The 20,369-nt window shown below is 36.7% G+C and overlaps 1 protein-coding gene across 6 annotated transcripts; it reads left to right on the top strand.

Annotated features, from left to right (window-relative positions):
• The first annotated feature begins 6,354 nt into the window (after positions 1-6,354).
• LOC139983758 (uncharacterized) lies at positions 6,355-20,054 on the top strand. 6 transcript variants are annotated; one of them, XM_071997530.1, is made up of 11 exons: positions 6,355-6,435; positions 8,611-8,728; positions 9,679-10,247; positions 11,592-11,717; positions 13,927-14,004; positions 14,597-14,680; positions 15,224-15,301; positions 15,872-15,934; positions 16,834-16,860; positions 17,410-17,607; positions 17,880-20,054. In XM_071997530.1, exons 1-11 carry the CDS (start codon positions 6,370-6,372, stop codon positions 17,982-17,984), a joined length of 1,512 nt encoding a protein of 503 aa, XP_071853631.1. In that variant the 5' UTR covers positions 6,355-6,369; the 3' UTR covers positions 17,985-20,054. The 6 variants fall into 6 exon arrangements, with proteins under 6 accessions (XP_071853631.1, XP_071853632.1, XP_071853633.1 ...); XM_071997531.1 differs by lacking the exon at positions 6,355-6,435 and adding an exon at positions 6,882-7,000 and having other exon boundaries at positions 13,930-14,004; XM_071997529.1 differs by lacking the exon at positions 6,355-6,435 and adding an exon at positions 6,887-7,000.
• Positions 20,055-20,369: the final 315 nt, after the last annotated feature.

Here is a 20,369-nt window from a genome sequence, read left to right as displayed (position 1 = left end):
AATATAGCTATAATAACAGTAAAACTTTGAGCGGCCGAAATCTTTAAAGCAGCTTGATGTGTTTGGACAGCACTTTACCAATTCTAATGTAAGAAAACTTTTGGGTTTTAGTGCTAAAATATATATAAGGTTAATGAGGACATAATTAAATTAATTATCATATTCGGTTTGCAACATTTTCCTCCCCCAAACACCTTGTCGTATTATCATTAGTGATATGGAAACCATAAAGTAACGCATTCAATACTTTTCTATTTATGCGTCATTATTTTCAATAGACCCTGCATCTAGTGAAGCTAATCTATATATCATATGATTAATGGAAATTTTTTTAAACATGCAGCACAACCAACCCAATGTCTGCTTCCACCTGAATTTTATTTTTAGTATAAAATGCAACAAACTATGATATTAGTGGTATTAATTTCATTACACATTACGTTATCCTAGTGATAAACTGGACGTCCTTCCGTCATAATGTTCGCTGGATCTGTAAGAGAATTTGATATTAAAATGAGGATGAGGGTGAAGTGAAGTGGGTTAATCGTATAAACTATGTCTGCATACCGTAGCGGCCATCAATGCAGATAAAACCATTCACACTAGCATAATTTGTATGTTAAATAGCATGAATTACCCCAAGTACTGCCATTATGATTCATCTTTGAGCGCATCTAATTCACCGTATGATTGTTAACACAAGTGCTCTAATGGCCAGCACTACTTTCCTGTGTGAAGACAAATTTGACTTAACCACTGAAATAGTGCAGAGGAGCGTTCAGTATGGCTAGCATTACCAACTAGAACACGGGTGGATATTCAATATTCAAATACAAATTAAATGGGGGTAGGAGTCGGGATTGAGTTATCATTTAATAATACGGATCGATTTATCCTATGATGACTAAAATAATGATTCGATAATTTAGCATAGAACAAGTACATGTTGTATAAAATTAGCGTTGGTTAGTGATAACACGTGACATGACCCTCCATGCACTGTGCACGAACCAGTATATATTTATACATGTCGCTGATGTGTACCTCGTAAGCCTCAATTATGGCGAAACGATGGAACGCTTCAGTGTGAGGTCGCTTATATATGTTTATTACGCATTACTGATCCATAGACGTTTCAAAAATTGTCCAATCTAATGAAAGTAAAAAAAGAAAACATCGTTTGATATCCGTCGTTTGTTGTTGAGCCAGAAGAGGTGTAAGTTTAGCATTGTCAGTAATGTCATATTTCTCCAAGCTCCAAGCATACTTAACAATAGTAATGATAAAAACATGTGAACACTTCACTTCACTTCAGTTTATAGGAATATGTATATATAAATATATATATATGCTAATAGAGAAAACCCAGAGAAATAAGATATGACTCTTAATTGACAAATAAAGAGTAATGATGTAGAAAATATATTGGAATTTTCGGTACCCATGGGAACTTTGTCAGCAATATTTGGCAGTCGAATACAAAATGTTACACAATGGAAGTGTGACGCTAGTTAAGTGTTAGTTGCATTGATGGAATTAGAACCAAATAAACCATGACTATACAGGAAGCGGATTAAGGAGCAAAGAACGGATTACATATGGTGATAAGAGACTTAATACGAAAGACGCAATTAACGCTTTTGGCAGGGGAAAAACTTGGCTTATATCTTAGTTTGATGTTTTGTGATATATGTCAAAAACTCAATCGATTTGTCAAAAAAGTGGAAAACGGCGACAAAACGCAAAAAGCTTGGGGTGAAAACTATTAAAGTGTAAATACGTTTGAATATCAGTGGGCTAATAATCGACCAAAGCGGTTAAGGAATTGCCATCCAACTTGACCAGAACATCTAGAAATGATATTTGATGTTTAGAAACTTCTACAGAAAATTTAATGCTGTCATGAAAAGAATTAACATGATCAAATTATATTTGATGTTTAGAAACTTCGACAGAAAATTTAATGCTGTCATGAAAAGAATTAACATGATCAAAGATAGACTTGAAGAGATTCTTCGCCATGTGGCCAGACAAAAAAAAAACATATCGTCAATGTATCTATAATAGCGTGATGGCTTTAGAAAAGAAGTGAATAGCATTTTCTGTTCCAATGAGTGCATAAATGTGTTGGCGTAACATTGTGGCGTCTTAGTGCCCATGGCAGTACCATTGATTTGGAGATAATATTTCCCTTAAAAGAGAAATCATTATTACTTAATATTAAACGCACAATATGACCAAGATCATCAGCTAAAGTGTGGTTGGTGGCATACTCACGAAGAAAATTTTGACAAGCGAAAATTCCCTCATCATGAGGGATATTAGTGTACGAAGAGGATACGTCCATAGCAACAAGTAAGGAATTAATCGGTAACGCCTGAATTGTGTTAAGAATTCTCAAAACAAAATGAGTAGTGTCTTCTATATAAGAAGGAATATGGCTTAATAAAGTTAATAAAGGGTCGAGTATGGAGCCTATGAATATATCAGTAATCTACGTAATTTTGCATAACTCAAGAACAAGTATATAAGAATTGAATGTGTAGCAAGTGTATATAAGATATATAGTTAATAAATTAAGAATAACAGTGGTACGGACTTCGGTGCCTATATAGAGTGGTTATTCTGTGTCAAATTGTCAGATTCAAAGCACCAGGGGTGCACTCTGTACAATCATAACACTTGGGTAATACGCCCTTAATGACAGTTATACAAAGCCAGTTTATACGCATTACAACACCATTATCATCACTATGGTCGAGTGGTACGGACCTCTGTTCGTGACACAATGATCCGGGGCTCGATTCCTACCTTCGCCTGATGAGTCCCAAAAGGACGAAACCGAATAAAAACCGAAACCAAATTAATGGAGATATAATCGGCTCCAATAATCTGAATAGTACCCATAATATTATGCGAGTTAGTTACCGATGAATGTAGTGCTTAAAACTTTGTCTCCTACTTTTCGTTTGAGAAAAGAGATGGCTAACCTTTTCATTTTTCAATGAAGTAACATAACATAGACATAACGTTTCTTACAGAGGTCGAGTTGTTCATAACTAGAACCCACAAAGTCAACACATATGACATTTCTAAGCAAATGAAGGGTACACGGAATCGAACACGTATCTTAAGAAAGAATAAGAACTAAATATATGGGCATGTGTATTGCATTGCCACATATCCGTCATTAAAATAAATAATGTTAGTGAGAGTCATTTGGAGGTAATAATTTCAATGTTAGTTTTGGGGTGACTCGTAGAGAAATTTCTTGTCGTACACATCTGAACAACGTCGTTCTTACCTAACATTAATGGAAATAAACATAGTCCGTAAATTCCAATCACTTTACTAGCAGTGTTTTAACTGTTCTGTTTGAAGTAAGATGGCTATGAATTAAATAGCTGCAAATACTGTTCATCAGAATTACGAGCCTATAGACTTTCAAAAGTAATACTATAGCAACCAGAAGTCAAGGACACTTTGTCAATATTAAAGTTTGAACCCTGACGTACACAACAACAGGTCGACCGGTGTACAAAGTCTTAGGAAAAGTGAAGTCATTCTATGTTAAAGAATTTCACAGGCTTATCTTTGTGGCATAAATAATTTTACAAAGTTCCTAGAGACCCTTCTGCCTTCCCATGAGTTTCATTGTTGGTCAGCAATAAGTGATGACTTTCAGTTATGTTGAGTCCAACTACAGCGTTTCAAGTGAACTGTAACAGACAAACCAGAAATATAAGATCCACGCACGCCCTCAAGTAACGCTTCTGGATCGACCTTCTTCGCATTATTCCGGTTTCATCTGCAACCTCAAAGGAGACATGGACACAGGATTCTAGGCAACAAAAAGTACGATACCGCTACAAGAGCGTTATGCATCCAATGTGTCTTCAACTTAGGACGGTTGACTTGAAATAAACAAGACGTGGACGTTTCATCAGTGTCTGTATTTTGGCCAAGAAAGATTGTATACAACTACTCACCGCTTGCCGAGACCTGTTTTCTCGGGCCGTTGATGTTCAGGTTTTGAGGGAATATTGGGCTTGCGGGCGGGCCGACCGTTTGTACTTTTGTAAGATTTCATGTGTGGGGATTCGATGTGGGGTTGGGGTGGCTCAGGTGGTTGTGTAGAGTAATTGTTTGTTGTTGATAGTTAATTATTGGGAGGGCAAGATTTGGATTTTAGTGCATTTTAGCCCGTGACGTTTTGGAATTCTGCTGTGCAGATCACGTAAAAAAATACAGATGGAATCAAATCCGGAATACCAGGTTATCAGTCTAGAACCCTACCCATTGAACCACCTGAATAGTTAATTCTCAAATAGCTTAAATTTATCTCGGCGGCTGGAATATGTGTATTCGTTGCAATAAGCTCATTATGCCTCTTTATTATCTCGCAACACACAGGAAAGAAGTAACGTTTTCTTTTCAACATATGCCACATGCCGAAACCCTTTTAAACACGATAATAATAAGCTCGTTTAAACTTGATAATTAATATGAAACTCTATCTTCTGGAGTAATAGAACCCTTTATTTTTAAAAGGTCAAAATTCATTGTCGTAAAGTTCATTTACATGGCAAATGATTACTTATGATTTATGAAGGGATCTTGTCTAAGAAACGTTGAATTTGCATTCTATTCGTTTGTATCGTTTTTTTGAGATGTACCAAAGTTTGTACCAAAAGTGAACTTGAAGCTAACAGATGTGACAAAGTGGTTTTCCTCCTTCTAAATCTTCATCCCATCTTCTCTAGTATAATTATTAATTATTAGACGTATTGTTAACTGCACATTACCTAACAATAAATAGAAAAAATATAAGTTTGCTGTCAGTGTGCAACTATGATATTAACCTGATCTTACAAACTGTGACCATTTCTCTTATAATCATCTAAACGCAGTAGAAGTATGAATTGCATGAAGAAAAGTATCACAGAAACAATGTTAGCAGTTTATGACCTCGTATACTCTCAAGTGAATATCATATTTCTGAAGTCGACCGTAGACAATTGACGCCAACAATTGCAGCTTTTCAGTTTTAGACAGCACTTTATCTTGTTTTGTCGGATCCCTCCAAGCAAATATATACAATTTGACACAGTCTGTACTCTCCCAGTTCAGCAATCGTGCTCTGTCCCAAACTTGAAATACAATGTTTGACTGTGAATATGAAAGCGTTGTGATCATAGGTTTGCAGGTTCCAGCCCAGGCCAATTCTTTACGTTTGTGTCTTTAAGCATGGAACTTTGTCTTCATCGTTATTGCCTCTCTTCATCTTTATTGCCTCTCTTCACCAAGGTGTATTAATGGGGACTTGCGAGGTGACTTCTTACGATGTGGAAACGAATGGTATGACCAATATTTCCCCTCTAAAGCCTCTACAAGTTCTTCAAAATAGAATTCTAAAAACGATCACGTTTAACCACTGGCGTTTTCTTACTAATACTCTGCACAGTACTCTCGGTGTCCTCAAACTCAACGATGTTCATATTTTCAAAACGTGTACTTTTGCTTACAAATACGTTAACAATGCACTGCCTGTGTCTTTCGAAATATTGTACATCCAAGGATTGGGTCAGACATCCCAAACGTCACGAGAACAAATGTACTATTCTCTGTCACTAGACACCGCTCTAAACATGGAACGTTTCTGCTAAACTATTACTGTTATCAAATATGGAATAATCTCCCAACTGGTATTAGACATTCGAAATCATGTGCTTTAAGTATTAACTAAAGAGTTATCTAACTTCCAAGTACCGTGATTGATATTATTGTACATTTTGTTTTGTACATTTTGTTTTTCTTTCTTACTTTTTCGTTAGGGTTACTAGCTTTGATGAACATTTTATGTTTTGCTAGTATCCTGTATATACCATTACTGCACTGTTTTTGTATGTCTATGTATATGCGAAATATATTGACTGAACTGAACTGACTTGTAAAAATATCTAAAGGAAGTCCACAGAGGACACGTAGATGTGGTGCACTGTAGTACCCCAGGAAGGATATTGTGCACACTTTGCCAATGGCCGGGGGTTAAATGTTGAAAGTCGTATGAAGGGCCTTGGCTCATACAAGACTGGCCATTTCCAAGCCAAAACCCGCATGAACGCTTGGATAGACAAAATTTCAACAGTTCAAACAACTAGTGCCAGACAATGCCAAACAGCTAGTTTTCATTGACCTTACTTTGTCCGTTTTACTTTATCTGACTTTGACAGCCATACAGTAATAGAGGCCTACTACAGTGACGCGTTCCGGATGATTGATTGCGTTTTCACCACATAGTTGTGTTCTAACAGGAGTTCAACAAGTTAGACAAACTGCACAAGAAAGGATTGTATTCTACGTTATATCATGTTCACCTGCATACAGGCGTCATTAAATGTAGGCTTCATTGTCAATGCTTCAAGAGTATTTTTGGTAGGTCTTGTGTGGTATAGCAATGAGTTTTTACTTTGCCAAGTTTCTCTTAATTGAAAGAGATATATATCCAGCAACGATTAATAAAAACTTTCATTGAGTTTCATTTGTGTCAAATGGTTTAGATCGAATATTTTGTAAGTTTCAAACCACGTAGAGAAACTTTGCCGATTGATTGAATTGTTTTATTAGACTCTCTTGATCTTTGTAAGGAAAATCAAGTAACATATGCCCATCAAATACCTAATTGATACAGTTGTAAAGAAATCACGTGACCACATTATACAGTTCCATATGGATCATCTCTCATAAACTAGAAAGCACTATTCTTTAAATAAAAGTTAAAGTTTTTTGGAATATGTTGACCAAAACGACGGTGCTCTGTTGTAGGGATTACCGTACTGCAACCTTCGAACAATGTTTCAATGTAGTGTACACTTAATCCCAGATAGGCTAAGCGTTCTAGATACAACCGTACTGCGAGTTTATTGAACGAATGTACTTGCTACGGGGTGAAACAGTAGTTATATTCACTGAAAATATAAGAATGTCTCTGCAACACACGGTAAGTGACCTATTCTTTTCAAAGATTTACAAAGGTAGCAGTTGACAAAGGCGATGGATTCTGCATAATTTGATTCATATATCTTTTACGTTTTGATATCGTAATTTTCGCGTTGCACAATGCCTAGTGCGACCAAACTCCCAATACGTTTCCAGATTTTGTTTGGTAGTTCTTCCTTAGTGTTTTCGTTTAGTTTTTACTTTCCTGGTTTGGCTTAAGCGGAGATTCAGCGGTGGCAGCCTTTCTTGTATAGACCGAGGGCTGTTCACAGTTGAGATGATTCTTAGTTCAACATATATTGCAAAAGAAAGGTCTGGGTTGTTCACCTGTGTACTGTTGAAATCAGCAACCTTGATTTATCATTTGTTCAGTTTATTAGTGGACAGTGACTGGTTAACAATTTACTCAACCTGGATACTGTAGTACCAGCTTTTGGGTTTAATTGCGTTATCTGAATGAAATTAGTAGATTCAGGGTGAATAGTAACTTGGATAACCCGGAGTATTACTCAACATAGAGACACCCCTTTGAAGTGTGCGCTTTACGCACAGTGGCAAATGTTAACGTCTTTGTCGAAACTAGGAGCTGAAAAGACCCCACCCCCCAAGTAAGCGAAAACAAATCCCCCCCCCAAAAAAAAAACACATTTCGACATCAAACGCTCCACCCACACCGCCGTTATACAGATCCTACAAAACCATTGACTGTCCGCACTTGAAGTGTTAACAAATAGAAGGTTACTGTGAACAAATAACTAACTAAAATATGGCATTCTCAGCATGTCATCACCCAGAAAACGTTCTTACCAGTTTTACCAATGAAAAACGGAAGAATTCTTTTGGAGGAAAGACGCTTGTTTTCAGGAGCTGAATATTCAGTATGTTGTCAATATGGAGTCATGTTCACTATTGCTGGTTGTAAGGAAATGTCTCAGTTTAAATTCATGACTTGTCAACCAATGCCCGCATTCCTTGTTCGTTCGTTCCTCGCCCTATTTATCATTATTGTTGGATTACATAGGTATTGCATGTAACATTATGTGTAGTTTCAAACAAAATATTCCGGCCATACGTAAGTACTTTAATAGACCTACTTAGTGTTTGTATGGAAGGTAATAACGCCTATAAAGAAATCAGAAATATTTCTTCTTCTTACTTTCATTTAGACAAATGAAAACATATCAGTAATGTGATTTATAAATTTCGTGGTTTTAATGAGGGTAACTGTCGTTATTTTTATCAATAAATAAATATATAAGGGGTAATGTAATGCAGCAACCCAACACAAACACACGGGGTCAATATAAGTACTATAATCATAGTTCCGCCTTGCAGTACCGCAAAATGTTTGGGAGAAACCCGATTGCAACATATCTTTCAAGCTTGACCTCACTACAGTACAAACTTCGAAGGTAACAAAGCATTGGAACGCTTGATATTCAAAAGAACTATTAGACCATCATAAAATGAAAGTACACTTGCTGTGCACATATGGGTTATATTATGGCCAAACCTAACCCGACGTTTATTTCCTAAAAACAAACAGAACAGGGTGTCACAAAGTCTGTGTACTTTTTCGCTTCATATGATAAAAGCTTCCCTTCTTTTCAGCATTATTGCAGTACTGTGCCATTCGTTCGTGTGAAACGTCATCTGGAAAATATGGCAGCCGGAGGAAGTAATATCAGTTCCACAAAATCGAAGAACGCAAGACAAATCCCATGGTCAAGTAAGGAGTATCATAAGATTGTACATCATAATAACCTGCAAGTAGATGGGAAATATTATTCCATGAGAATTTAAGGTTTTTAATTAGCTGGAATTTTGTTTCTTTCTGTCCCATTTTCCTGTTTTACACTCTTTATCTAATGAACAAACTGTATGTCTTTTTGTGTACGTCCTTTTGTATCTCCTTATACCTTGTGTTAAACCCCATCTTTGGCTCTCTTTCTTACAGTATTTTATTTCCTGACCAGTGAAGGTTCAATTCACAGTTTAGCTTAAACACAGTGAGAGCGTTTTCAGTGTTCTCCAATCCCACAACTAATTGATTTGGTCTATCTAGATTGCATACACGTGTGTTTAGTGTTAGTTCTTTTTTTGATTAGTTATTTCTCCTGCATCGTCCATAATATTTTCAGTGTCAAGTCCTTTTTTGCTGGTATTTTCGGCTCAACAATACTTCTAGCTTACGCTGCTGTGTCGACATGATGTTAACTTTCTAATTATATTGTGATTACACCAAAGTTTCAGCCAAGTGAGCTAAGTGCTGATTTTACGCAATATAATTCAACTAAATGATCTATTGAGTTGTAGATTCCGGCACATGTTATCAATCCTACAGCTATGATGTTATCACTAACTGAGGACAATCAGACGAGACATATACCTAGTGTAAGTCTCTTCAGATCTCTAGTAGATCAGAATGAAATTTTAATACAAATGAGGGAACAAATAGTATCCATTGACATCGTCAAGTAGAAAATATTATGTCCATTAAATCATATCATAAGCATACACATTCAATTATGTTGTCTTTGTTCCTATCACATTTCATCATAAATAAACTGTTATCTCTTGACTGTTTGCAAAGCAAACCGACATGAAACCTTTAATTTCAGGAGCTCGTTTCTGTCTCCACCTCCACCTCTTTCTCTACCTCTCTCTCTCTCTCTTTAGGGTCGGAGTATTTAAGTAAAGCTGTGTGTGTAAACGACGAGAGAGAAGTACTTCAAATTAAAGTCAAAGACAAGTTAACTATTTTACTGAAAAGCAAACGAGTTTTTGTCGTTTTCAGGCAAAAAGACGGGGCTGTAGCTGTACTCAAAGATGTGCCATTTCAGAAAAAATGTCCTAGCGCTATGTTTGATTTATGTGACCACAAAGGTCTTGAAGATGCTGGAATGACACTCAGGTATGCGGTAGCTAAGACAGACTGGTCTGAACCGAAAGAAAAGGTAACATTACATAAAGGTGACATAATTCTCATCTTGGCAAACATCCATGGACATCATGTTGTGGGGATTACACAAAGAAACAACGTAGAGGTTTTCCCATCTAAAGTTGTGAGATATCTTACAAAGCCTCGATTAGTTCTCAGAGACGGAATGGTGATCAGGATGAAATCCGTCCATAATAATTATACCCGCAAGTTGTTCAAATCAACCGGAGAGTTGTTCGGATGGAAAGGAATGGATGGCCAAGCTGTTCTTCTGGACTCATATCGCGAAACGGAAGGACATGCAACGGTAGGTTAATAATTCATTCTCACATTTTTAAAGGGACGTGTTTGAAATTGTTGAAATGATTTGGATTGGAATTAGTAATCAAAAAATAATACATGAATATGTATTAAGTCTAATTAGATCTTATTGATAGCGTTGTTTAAGTCGTCTCATCGTTACTAATCTTTCCGTTCATTTTCTTGTATGGTGAATGTTCATATCACAGAGGCAAAATTTCATAGTTAGAAGTAATCAAATCACTTTTCGGATTGTTGAAAATACTCTGCCTCTGCCAGTTACGTAACCTACAGTTTTCGGATATTTCCGTTGTCTGCCTACAAGCGTCTGTTATCGTGTCTTGTTTATGTCCTATAAGTAACAGACACGGTATAATCCAAAGCGCTAAAATAATATGAAATTTTGAAGTAAAGTACACATTATTAGTGATACAGACTAAGATAGTTAAAGAAGAATATGTGGAGGGCACATCGAGAAAACTTTATACTTTCCATGAAGACAAAAAGCTGTTCTAGAATATATATTGTTTGAAGAATGACTACGAAGAGGAACTTTACCGCGATCTTCCACCGTTGGAAAAGTGCATTGAACGATTATATTTTTGCTCCGATTATTATGTATATTTACATTAACGGTACTGTATATGTCGAACTAATTTGGTACATGGCAAGCATCCCTTTCCTGTTTTAGCAAATCGGCAGGTTCTCTTTTTTTGAAAAGGGATATTCCCGTGGCTCAAGTTCGTTGCTGAACATTAGTGCTATTTACTTTCTTCATATACTTCCGTCCAAACAACTTCCTGACAGCATTTTTCTCTTTCTATGAATGAATTATGCATATCAGTGTAATTCTGGCAGCAAAAAAGTCAATGTTGTTATAATGGCACTGTTCACAAATGTTTAATGTTTAATTTCGTTACATTTAAAGAATGTGTGCATTTAGGAAATCATATTTCTACCAAACAGTTGCATTGTGATACACATAGAATATCACTGACCGCTTAGCAAACACTTCGCGGATACATCAACAAGAAGACTAAGTAAAAAACTAAAGCATTTGAAAACAAAATCTGCTCCATCATCGACTATACATCGAGGACAATTTTTCTGGCTTCCGACAAGATATAATATCATCTATTCACAACTCTCTCTAGAAACATGGCTACATGTTTATAAACGTGTCTCGCAATTTGAATGGAGAACAAATCGTTTATAATATATATCGAGTGAACCATTCCCCCTTACCTAACTTGCAATAATTCTATGTAATTAAAATATATTTTTGGTTTGAAAATACAGACGTATTACTTACACGATCTACACCAGTAATTTACTATTTCTATAACCACAGACAGAAGACAAATATTACTACGAATGGAGCGAAGACGATGGATATTCCGTTGCATGGGAAGAGGATGACAACCAAGGAAACGATGATTACAGAAATGACAGGCCTATGGGAACGGTTAAAGGGCTGGTATGTTGCTTCTTTGCATGCAACAGATTGTGTGGTGTGGAGGGGGATTCTAGATCTCACCGGTTGATTTAGCTAGCGGCTTGATGCTCAGTAGAAGTGCCTCATGGGACAGGAGCAGCGTTCTAATTTTAAACTTTTAACCCCCGACTGAAGATGTAATGCCCCACCTCCTTCCCTTTGCGCATGCCACTGTGATGTAAGAAATGTAACTGTACTTTAAGTCAGGCGCGTAGCGAGGAATTTGCCAAGGGAAGGGCGAAACTGCAGGCAAAATATCAGAGCCGTAGATACGGCATTGCAAACTATCTATAAGCGTAGCGCCGCCATGAGTTAGTGGGAATTTTGGCTGAAAATGCCTCCCAGATCGCTGGAAATGGCACTTCCCAGGCCTTGTAAGTTGCATCTAATTAGCATTTTCTCTTTTGAAATTACTAGCGGTATAATAAAACATACCAACAAATATGCTCAAGGGGGAGGGGGGTGACTGCCCCGTCGCCCCCTCCCCTTGGCTACGCGTCTGCTTTAAGTATCTATCGACATGAGGTGTTGCATATATAAACCTCCTGCCCTTAAAGTGTGTCTATAATCTCTTGTTTTGGTTATTTTCTCTCATGATTCATGAAGATTGCATATTATAACTGGCAAGAGCACTTCATATGTGATTTCTATATTCGGAGAACGTGTACTTATTTTCAGAACATTTCGTCGTTAGGTCATGTATAAATATTGCCGCATAGACATACTTTTTTATAGTAATTCTGCACCCATGGTTTGAAGACCCTTGGGCCGACCTTAATTACGAAATACTACCGGTATTTATGGAAAAAAAGGAAAACGGGCAAAATCCAGTTAGATAAATTCCAGGGATTGAAGGCTTTTTTCCCCATAATATATCGACAGTACTATATACGACACTATATCTTCTATCCAAGTATAAACATAGTATATAGATAGTATATACAAAGTATATTAATACCATATAATGGGTGCGTCGCATTTTCTCAATCCCGTTGACGGACAGCCTTACCTGTGAATCCCGGACGCTAATGTATATTTATGTACAATGGATATCCGTGAAGCTGTGTGACTTCCTGAACATGTACACCTTCAACGCGCGATGTACTTTCTACGTGACACGCCCTGCGGGAATCTAAACGTCACGGCAAAACGGCACTACCAGACCAGCCCACTCTGACAAACAAAACTCAAGTCAAGAGAGCTAAAAAATAGTAAATACCCCCACCGACCAGCAGAGACAAACCCCCCAGCCACCCACTGGAACATTGAAAAGACCACAAAGGGCGACCAGCACGCAGCGAAACAAAACACCCCTCCCCAGCACACGAGCGTACAAAAAAGGCAGCCCCATATAAACGGCTATTAATCGCCTTCAACTTGAAGCGCAATGTGCTTTTACGTGACCCGCCCTACGGGATCCAAAACGTCACAGCCAAACAGTCCTACCTGCAACCAGCCCACTCTGACAAACAAAACTCAAGTCAAGCGAGCCAAAAAAGTAAATACGCCCACCGACCAGCAGAGACAAACCAGCGCCCAAACAAGGCAGCACTAGATAAACCCCAGAAAATCGCCTTCAACCTGTGTGAAAATCGCCTTCAACCTTAAGGCGAATTTCACACTTCACCGACTCCAGGACTGCCTGCCAATTGGTATATAACAATAGCGCCGGTGGGTACGGTTACATCTCTATGTTCCGACGTTTCTATAATCACAAAAGCACAATCAGACTCAACAAAACCAGTTTTCCAGTGGCTGAACATTTTAATCATCCACAACACAGTATCGACTGTCTTAAGTTTGCCATAATCCTGGGTAATTTGTCTGACCATAATAAAAGAAACTTGAAGGAAGTCGAATTGATCCTTAGAGTACGTTCACACTGTCATGGTCTCAATAGGGATATGGCTTTTCTTTCCGGGTTCAAGGATAGATAGATAGACAGACAGACAGACAGACAGACAGACAGACAGACAGACCGACCGACCGACCGACCGACCGACCGACCGACCGACCGACCGACCGACCGACCGACCGACCGACCGACCGACCGACCGACCGACCGACCGACCGACCGACCGACCGACACAAATATATATATATATATATATATATATATATACACTTAAAAAACAAGTATATGAACAGTACAATGTTGATAACTTTCATTAATATCTCTTCTTATTTTAAGGAGAATGAAAGACCTGTCCCAACCCAAAGGAGCACTTCGAATGAACAAATCCATTTCACAGAAGGCGCCTACAGCGAGGTAGGGAATTTCTGCTAATCGTTTTCCCTTTTCAATAAATCTCAGTTACAAATAAGGATAGGCCTGCTATATGTTGGAATGCATGTTGGTGGTAATTTACAATAGACCTTTTTGTATCACTTTGTGACAAATGTAACAAATCTTCCTGGTGTTGCTCAAATTAATATTCAAATATATCAAATTATGACATCTCATTAGATTTTGTCGCGGAAAGAAAAATTCTTTTTCTGTTTAAAAAATATTTCGAGCAGTAGTTAGTTAATGTTTGGTGTATCGTATCGACGGTTTTCTCAAAAGCAACCGAAAAGACTGCATTAATTCTTAAAAAATAATTGGAATATCATAATGTGGGTGTGTGTGTGTTGTGTGTGGAAACACATTACCGGTCTGTCTTGACCCATTTGATGGGTACTAATTTATTGCTGGATGACTGTCGCTGATTGATTGAAATGCTATTCCTCGATGTTCCACATATCATAATAATTTTACCTTTTTTGATTTATCATATAAAATAAGATGCTGTTAGAACATACTTAAGAAACATATAAGAACAGTACAAATGTTGATAACTTTCAATAATATCTCTTCTTAGTGTAAGCAGAATGAAAGACCTGTCCCAGCCCAAAGGAGCACTTCGTATGAACCAATCCATTTAACAGAAGGCGCCTACAGCGAGGTAGGGAATTTCTGCTAATCGTTTTCCGTTTTCAATTAATGTCAGTTACAAATTAGGATAGGCTATATGTTGGAATGCATGTTGTTAGTAATTTACAAAAGAGCTTTATGACTATGACATCTCATTAGATTTTGTCGCGGAAAGAAAAATTCATTGTTTTTAAAAAAATATTTCGAGCAGTAGTTAGTTAAATGTTTGGTGTATCGTATCGACGATTTCTCAAAAGCAACGGAAAAGACTGCATAAATTCTTAATAAATAATTGGAATATCATAATATGGGTGTGTGTGTTTTGTGTGGTAACACAGTACCGGTCTGTCTTGACCCATTTGATGGGTACTAATTTATTGCTGGATGACTGTCGCTCATTGATTGAATTGCTATTCCTCGATGTTCCACACATCATAATATTTTTTCTTTGCTCGTCAAATGATTTTTTTGGTTTAATTATATAAAATAAGTTGCTGTGAGAACAAACTTAACAAACAAGTACATGAACAGTACAATGTTGATAACTTTCAATAATATCTCTTCTTATTGTAAGGAGAATAAAAGACCTGTCCCAACCCATAGGAGCACTTCGTATGAACCAATCCATTTAACAGAAGGCGCCTACAGCGAGGTAGGGAATTTCTGCTAATCGTTTTCCCTTTTCAATAAATCTCAGTTACAAATAAGGATAGGCCTGCTATATGTTGGAATGCATGTTGTTGGTAATTTACAAAAGAGCTTTTCAAGTATATCAAACTATGACATCTCATTAGATTTTGTTGCGGAAAAAACATTCATTCTTTGTTTAAAAAATATTTCGAGCAGTAGTTAGTTAAATGTTTGGTGTATCATATCGACAATTTTTGTTAAGCAACGAAAAATACTGCATTTACTCTTCATAAATAAATGGATCATCATAATGTTAATATCTGGGAGTTATTAAAATAAATCTCCTTTTCACTTCACGTTTCTATACAGAAAACCAAATTGAATGTACTTTGAAGAATTCGTTACAATGCATTTATTATACTGATGTATTTCGTATATGATCAAGCCGACTTGAAAACAAATAGGATGGACAGTATTTTAGATAACCCAGAGATGCCACCGTTTATAAAACTAACTGGTAGATGACTGTCGCTCATTGATTGAAATGCTATTCCTCACTGTTCCACACATCATAATAAATTTACACACACAGTTAGTGGAAGAAGTTGACCATCAACCTAGTGAGAATGCCGAAGATGGAGGAGACGAAAGTCTGGTAAGATATACTCATGGAATACGGATATTACGAGGATGTCCTCTCTAAATTTAATTGTTAAGTGTAATAGTTTTCGCACAGCCGTACCAATATTCCTGATTTTAATACATGATGTGGGAGTGGGGGTGAAAGACATAACCCAGTAACTGTTTATCTTTACCTACTTAATGGGTACGTTTCGCTTCTTCTGAAGAAATTCTCGAGATTTTGTGGTAATTTAATTAAGAAATAAATATATTTAATGAGTTTCTCATGATTTGACCGTAATTAAACCTTTGCTCGACAAATTAACATGTTTGTTTAACCCATGTGAGCATATGTCTAAATATCGCTTAGTATCTCAGTTAATCTGACACCATTACATTAACGTGGGAAACAAACCTAACCACCTTCTTGATTTAAATGACCTGGTATTCATACTTGCTTCATGAAACCATAGTGTGTTTAAACCAAACTGTGTTTCATCATTTGTCTTCATATCGCTTAATATTTCAGTTAATCTGACACCAGGATTGACGGGGAACGAACCTAACTACATTCTTCATTTTAATTACCTGGTATTCATACTTGATACATGAAACCATTGTTTGTGTAAACCAAATTTCATCATTTGTCTAAATATCGCTCAATATCTCAGTTAATCTAACACAATGCAAAGTATAGTTTGTGAGATATCACAGTATAACAATATCGTCTTTTCGAGAGCCACTTTGTCAGTGCGTGAAGTAATAGCAGAAAAGTAGCTACTTAAAACAGTACAAGTACCAACTACTTTTTAAAACATGCTGAACCTTCAGTTAGATTACATCATTCATGTCATTGACTAAAGCCCCGTCAGTTTATATAATTCTTGAGAGCAATTTCATTAATTAAATCTGTTTGTGTATTGTTTTTATCAGCAATCCCAAATCGCTCGATATGAACACGTGAGTATGTACGAACATATTCTTAGTCTCACTATAACTAATTGCTACGGACCTTAAAAATATTCCTTGGTATTTTTGTTAATGTGAAGCCGTGTATAGGTAATACGCTACAGAATACAATTGGTGTAAGTTCTTAAACTTCACGAGCCAGACGAGCCAGATCCTTCTGACCAATTGATCTAAATTATTCTTATTGCTTGTGTATGCAATATTTGTGACATTTGATTGTGTTGATTCTGTCACTTAGTTCGAACCAACCTTGTCACCCAAAACAGGAAACTACAGTTTTTGGAAAAAATAAGTTGACAGGTTAGGTGACTCAATCTCGGGATGAAGAATTGGTGCAAAAGAAAATTCTCCAGATAGCCAACAAAAGGTGTTGGATAATATAAGCTGTAGCATCGTTAGGCTGTCAAATTAAGTACTGTGTGACTCCTTGCAATCTACAAACGACTTACTAATATCACAGATCAGTTCACTTGGCACTGTTTGTGTCTATTAAAAGTGGGAGACTAAAAGTAGAACATCAATTCTTAACCACTTTTACAGTACAGTCCAATGCCAGCCTTACACCACTGCATAGCAGAGCACTTGGTGGATGAAAAACGGGATGAGTTTGGCAAACTTCTACAAGTTCCAAAAAACTTGCGGCTTGAGATCGAAGAGAGGCCCGGCAGCGTTATGGATAAAACGACAAACCTGTTGGATCTTTGGCATAAGAGAAGTGGAAGAGGAGCAACTGTCGAGGTAAGTTCAAGAGATTACAGAATTCTACTCGTATTACGTATGGAACTTCTACAATAATATAACAAATCAAATGGAGGCAATGGCTACACAAACCTATTTAAACACTAGACGTCACAAAATCCTCCTTATTCCCCTTTCCCATGCGTAAACACTTTACAGAATTATTTCGTTAAATATGATGTTCAATGTCGTTCCTTTTAAAATGAATCTGAAAGTAAGTAACATTGGTTCATTTGCTTTCATATGGTTTCACTCATTTTGTTTCGTTGAAGGTACTCGTTGATGCATTGTTGAAGCTCCATCTAGAAGAATCGACTTTGCTGTTAAAAGATATGCGTGACGTGTTAACAATTGAAAATCCATATAGCGAAGCTTGAGTGAGGTGGGCAGTCGCCATATGTGATATTCCTGTTTTGTTACATAAAAGCAGACTGAAGTTAACGTTGCCAAAGGGATTAAAAAAGTTTCAATGTAAATACCCTAACCAAGAGACCTAAGGATTACGAGATAGGGACCCGTTTGCGGAACTGTGAATTAGTGTCTTTGAAGGTGAGAGCTATGTGGCACTTTTACGTTAACTAGTGTCCAGTGTATCTGAGATCGTACGTCCACCCATGCCATCGTAGCGTACAGAGCAAAACGGTCACGGCAGTGTTTTATTTACTATGGTAACCACACGATACCTTGTTCAATACCATGGTGGTTCACGACTATACTGATTAACATATCTCTCGAATGCATGGAACCTTTTCTGAATTTTTTTGGGAACTGAAAACATTATTATATGTTCCTTAAGCACCACAATAAAAGACGCCGACTTTGGAAGACTTGATACATACCCTTAGTTATCGTATATATTATCATAAATTTTGTTAATGTTATACATGTTTCGAAGACTTACTCAACAGCAACATATATAGAGAGAAATAGCTATGCTGTAGTTAACTATCTATCTATATGTATGTCTGTTTGTCTGTTTATATATCTATATTGTATTAATTGTATTATTATGTTGTATTAATTGTATTATTAAATTGTATTAATTGAGTTTTCGAAAATTTTAAGAAACCTGAAAGTTCTCGGAATTGCCAATGTTACACTTTACTTCTGATAAGACTTGTTTGCGAGAACAACAGTATAAATACTGTGTAAAAGGGTATATCAGCTCGAGAACGATAACTTGTACATTACATGGTTATTAATGCCCCTGAGAAGTAATACACGCCCAGACGGGAGTGTCGTACAATACTGAAATACGCCAACGACTACAGACTCAATTGAAGCGAAAAGTTGCATTGTCAATGAATGCACAGCATCGAGTTCAACAATAAAGCCGTGAACTTGAAGGCAGGTACAGTTAACGGTTCAGTTAATTCGTTGTATTGAATAGGACTATAAAGCCTTTGTAAGCAAACTGAATGTGTTATATTAGCCGGGAATTCCTTGGTGTTGAAATTCGGTTCTTTTCAGGGGAAGAACGAGTAGCCAAAAATAACTTGTGAAATTCCACCCGGGTATGTATCCTTTACAACAACAATTTGATAATAGGATTGTTTCTTCACTTAGATATGAACTTGGGGCATAGTATCTTGCTTTCACACTCTACATTTTCTCAACATTCTAAAACTTTTAATGTTATTTATGGAGTACAGGGGTATAAATCGCAACACCTTTTCATATAAGTAAGATATGCCGAAAGTCACATTCTCAAATAGCTTTAATTTATCTCAACGGCTGGACAATGTTTATTCGTTGCAAAAAATTTCCGCTACTTTCATCAAATCTCCAACCAAGAAACCTCATAAGTTTAGCACATTGAATGAGAATACTTAACTGTACATTAAGCTCATTATGCTTCTTTATCATATCGCAACTCACAGGAAGGACTAACCTTTTCTCTTAACAAGTGTCAAGTTCTGAAACATTGTAAATACGATAATGGCAAAAGTAAAGCTCGCTTAAACTTGATACCCAATATGAAATTCTCTTTTCTAGAGTACAATAATAATTTATATCTAAGGGAGTCAAAGGTCATTTGTGATCAAAGTCCGAAAATAATCATTAAATATCTCCACATTTACACATTTTTTCTTGCTTTAACAATAAAAAGGCAAGTAAGGTGGGTAGTCTTGAAACTTTTTCAAGTAATAGAAACAAAGATGTACCCAGTGAATCCATTGTGCGGTGGGACAGACTGAACGCTTGTGAACTTCCAGACATTTTTGCTTATGCCACCATAACCTAACTCTACGTTTCAATCATGTCACCCATGTGAGCTAAAAAGTGAATTGGACTTTGTTTTAATATTGAAGACTGCTGAACATTTCAGTCTTGGTGATTGTAAAGGGTATGGCTATTACCAGATATTAACGCTTTGTATGTATCTTTTATTATTATCGTTTAATATCTGATTCTTTTGACAAGACAAGAAAATTTAAATGCATTGATTTAATGATTCCGCATTTTTATTGTTGTTATTGTAATGTTCAAAGTTAGAGACCAAGTGTGGCGGTTTGGACTTTCAACTTTGGGGGAAATGAAAGGAAAAATAAGATAACGTCCATAATACAGAAATAAAATGTTTCCAAATAAAGCACTTTCATTACAAAAAAAAACGGGTGTCAATTCATCATGTGCATTGCTACCCTTCACGGTTTTGCTCATTGAACAGTAAATCGAATTTACTTATTCAGATAATTATGTCATAATCGAAAATTTGAATTTTGTGGTTTGACCTCAAGCAATCATGATATGATCAGAAA

The sequence above is a fragment of the Apostichopus japonicus genome, chromosome 16 (assembly GCF_037975245.1).
Source record: "Apostichopus japonicus isolate 1M-3 chromosome 16, ASM3797524v1, whole genome shotgun sequence".
NCBI classification, from domain to species: domain Eukaryota; kingdom Metazoa; phylum Echinodermata; class Holothuroidea; order Aspidochirotida; family Stichopodidae; genus Apostichopus; species Apostichopus japonicus.
This window is presented reverse-complemented; position numbering and strand designations above follow the sequence as displayed.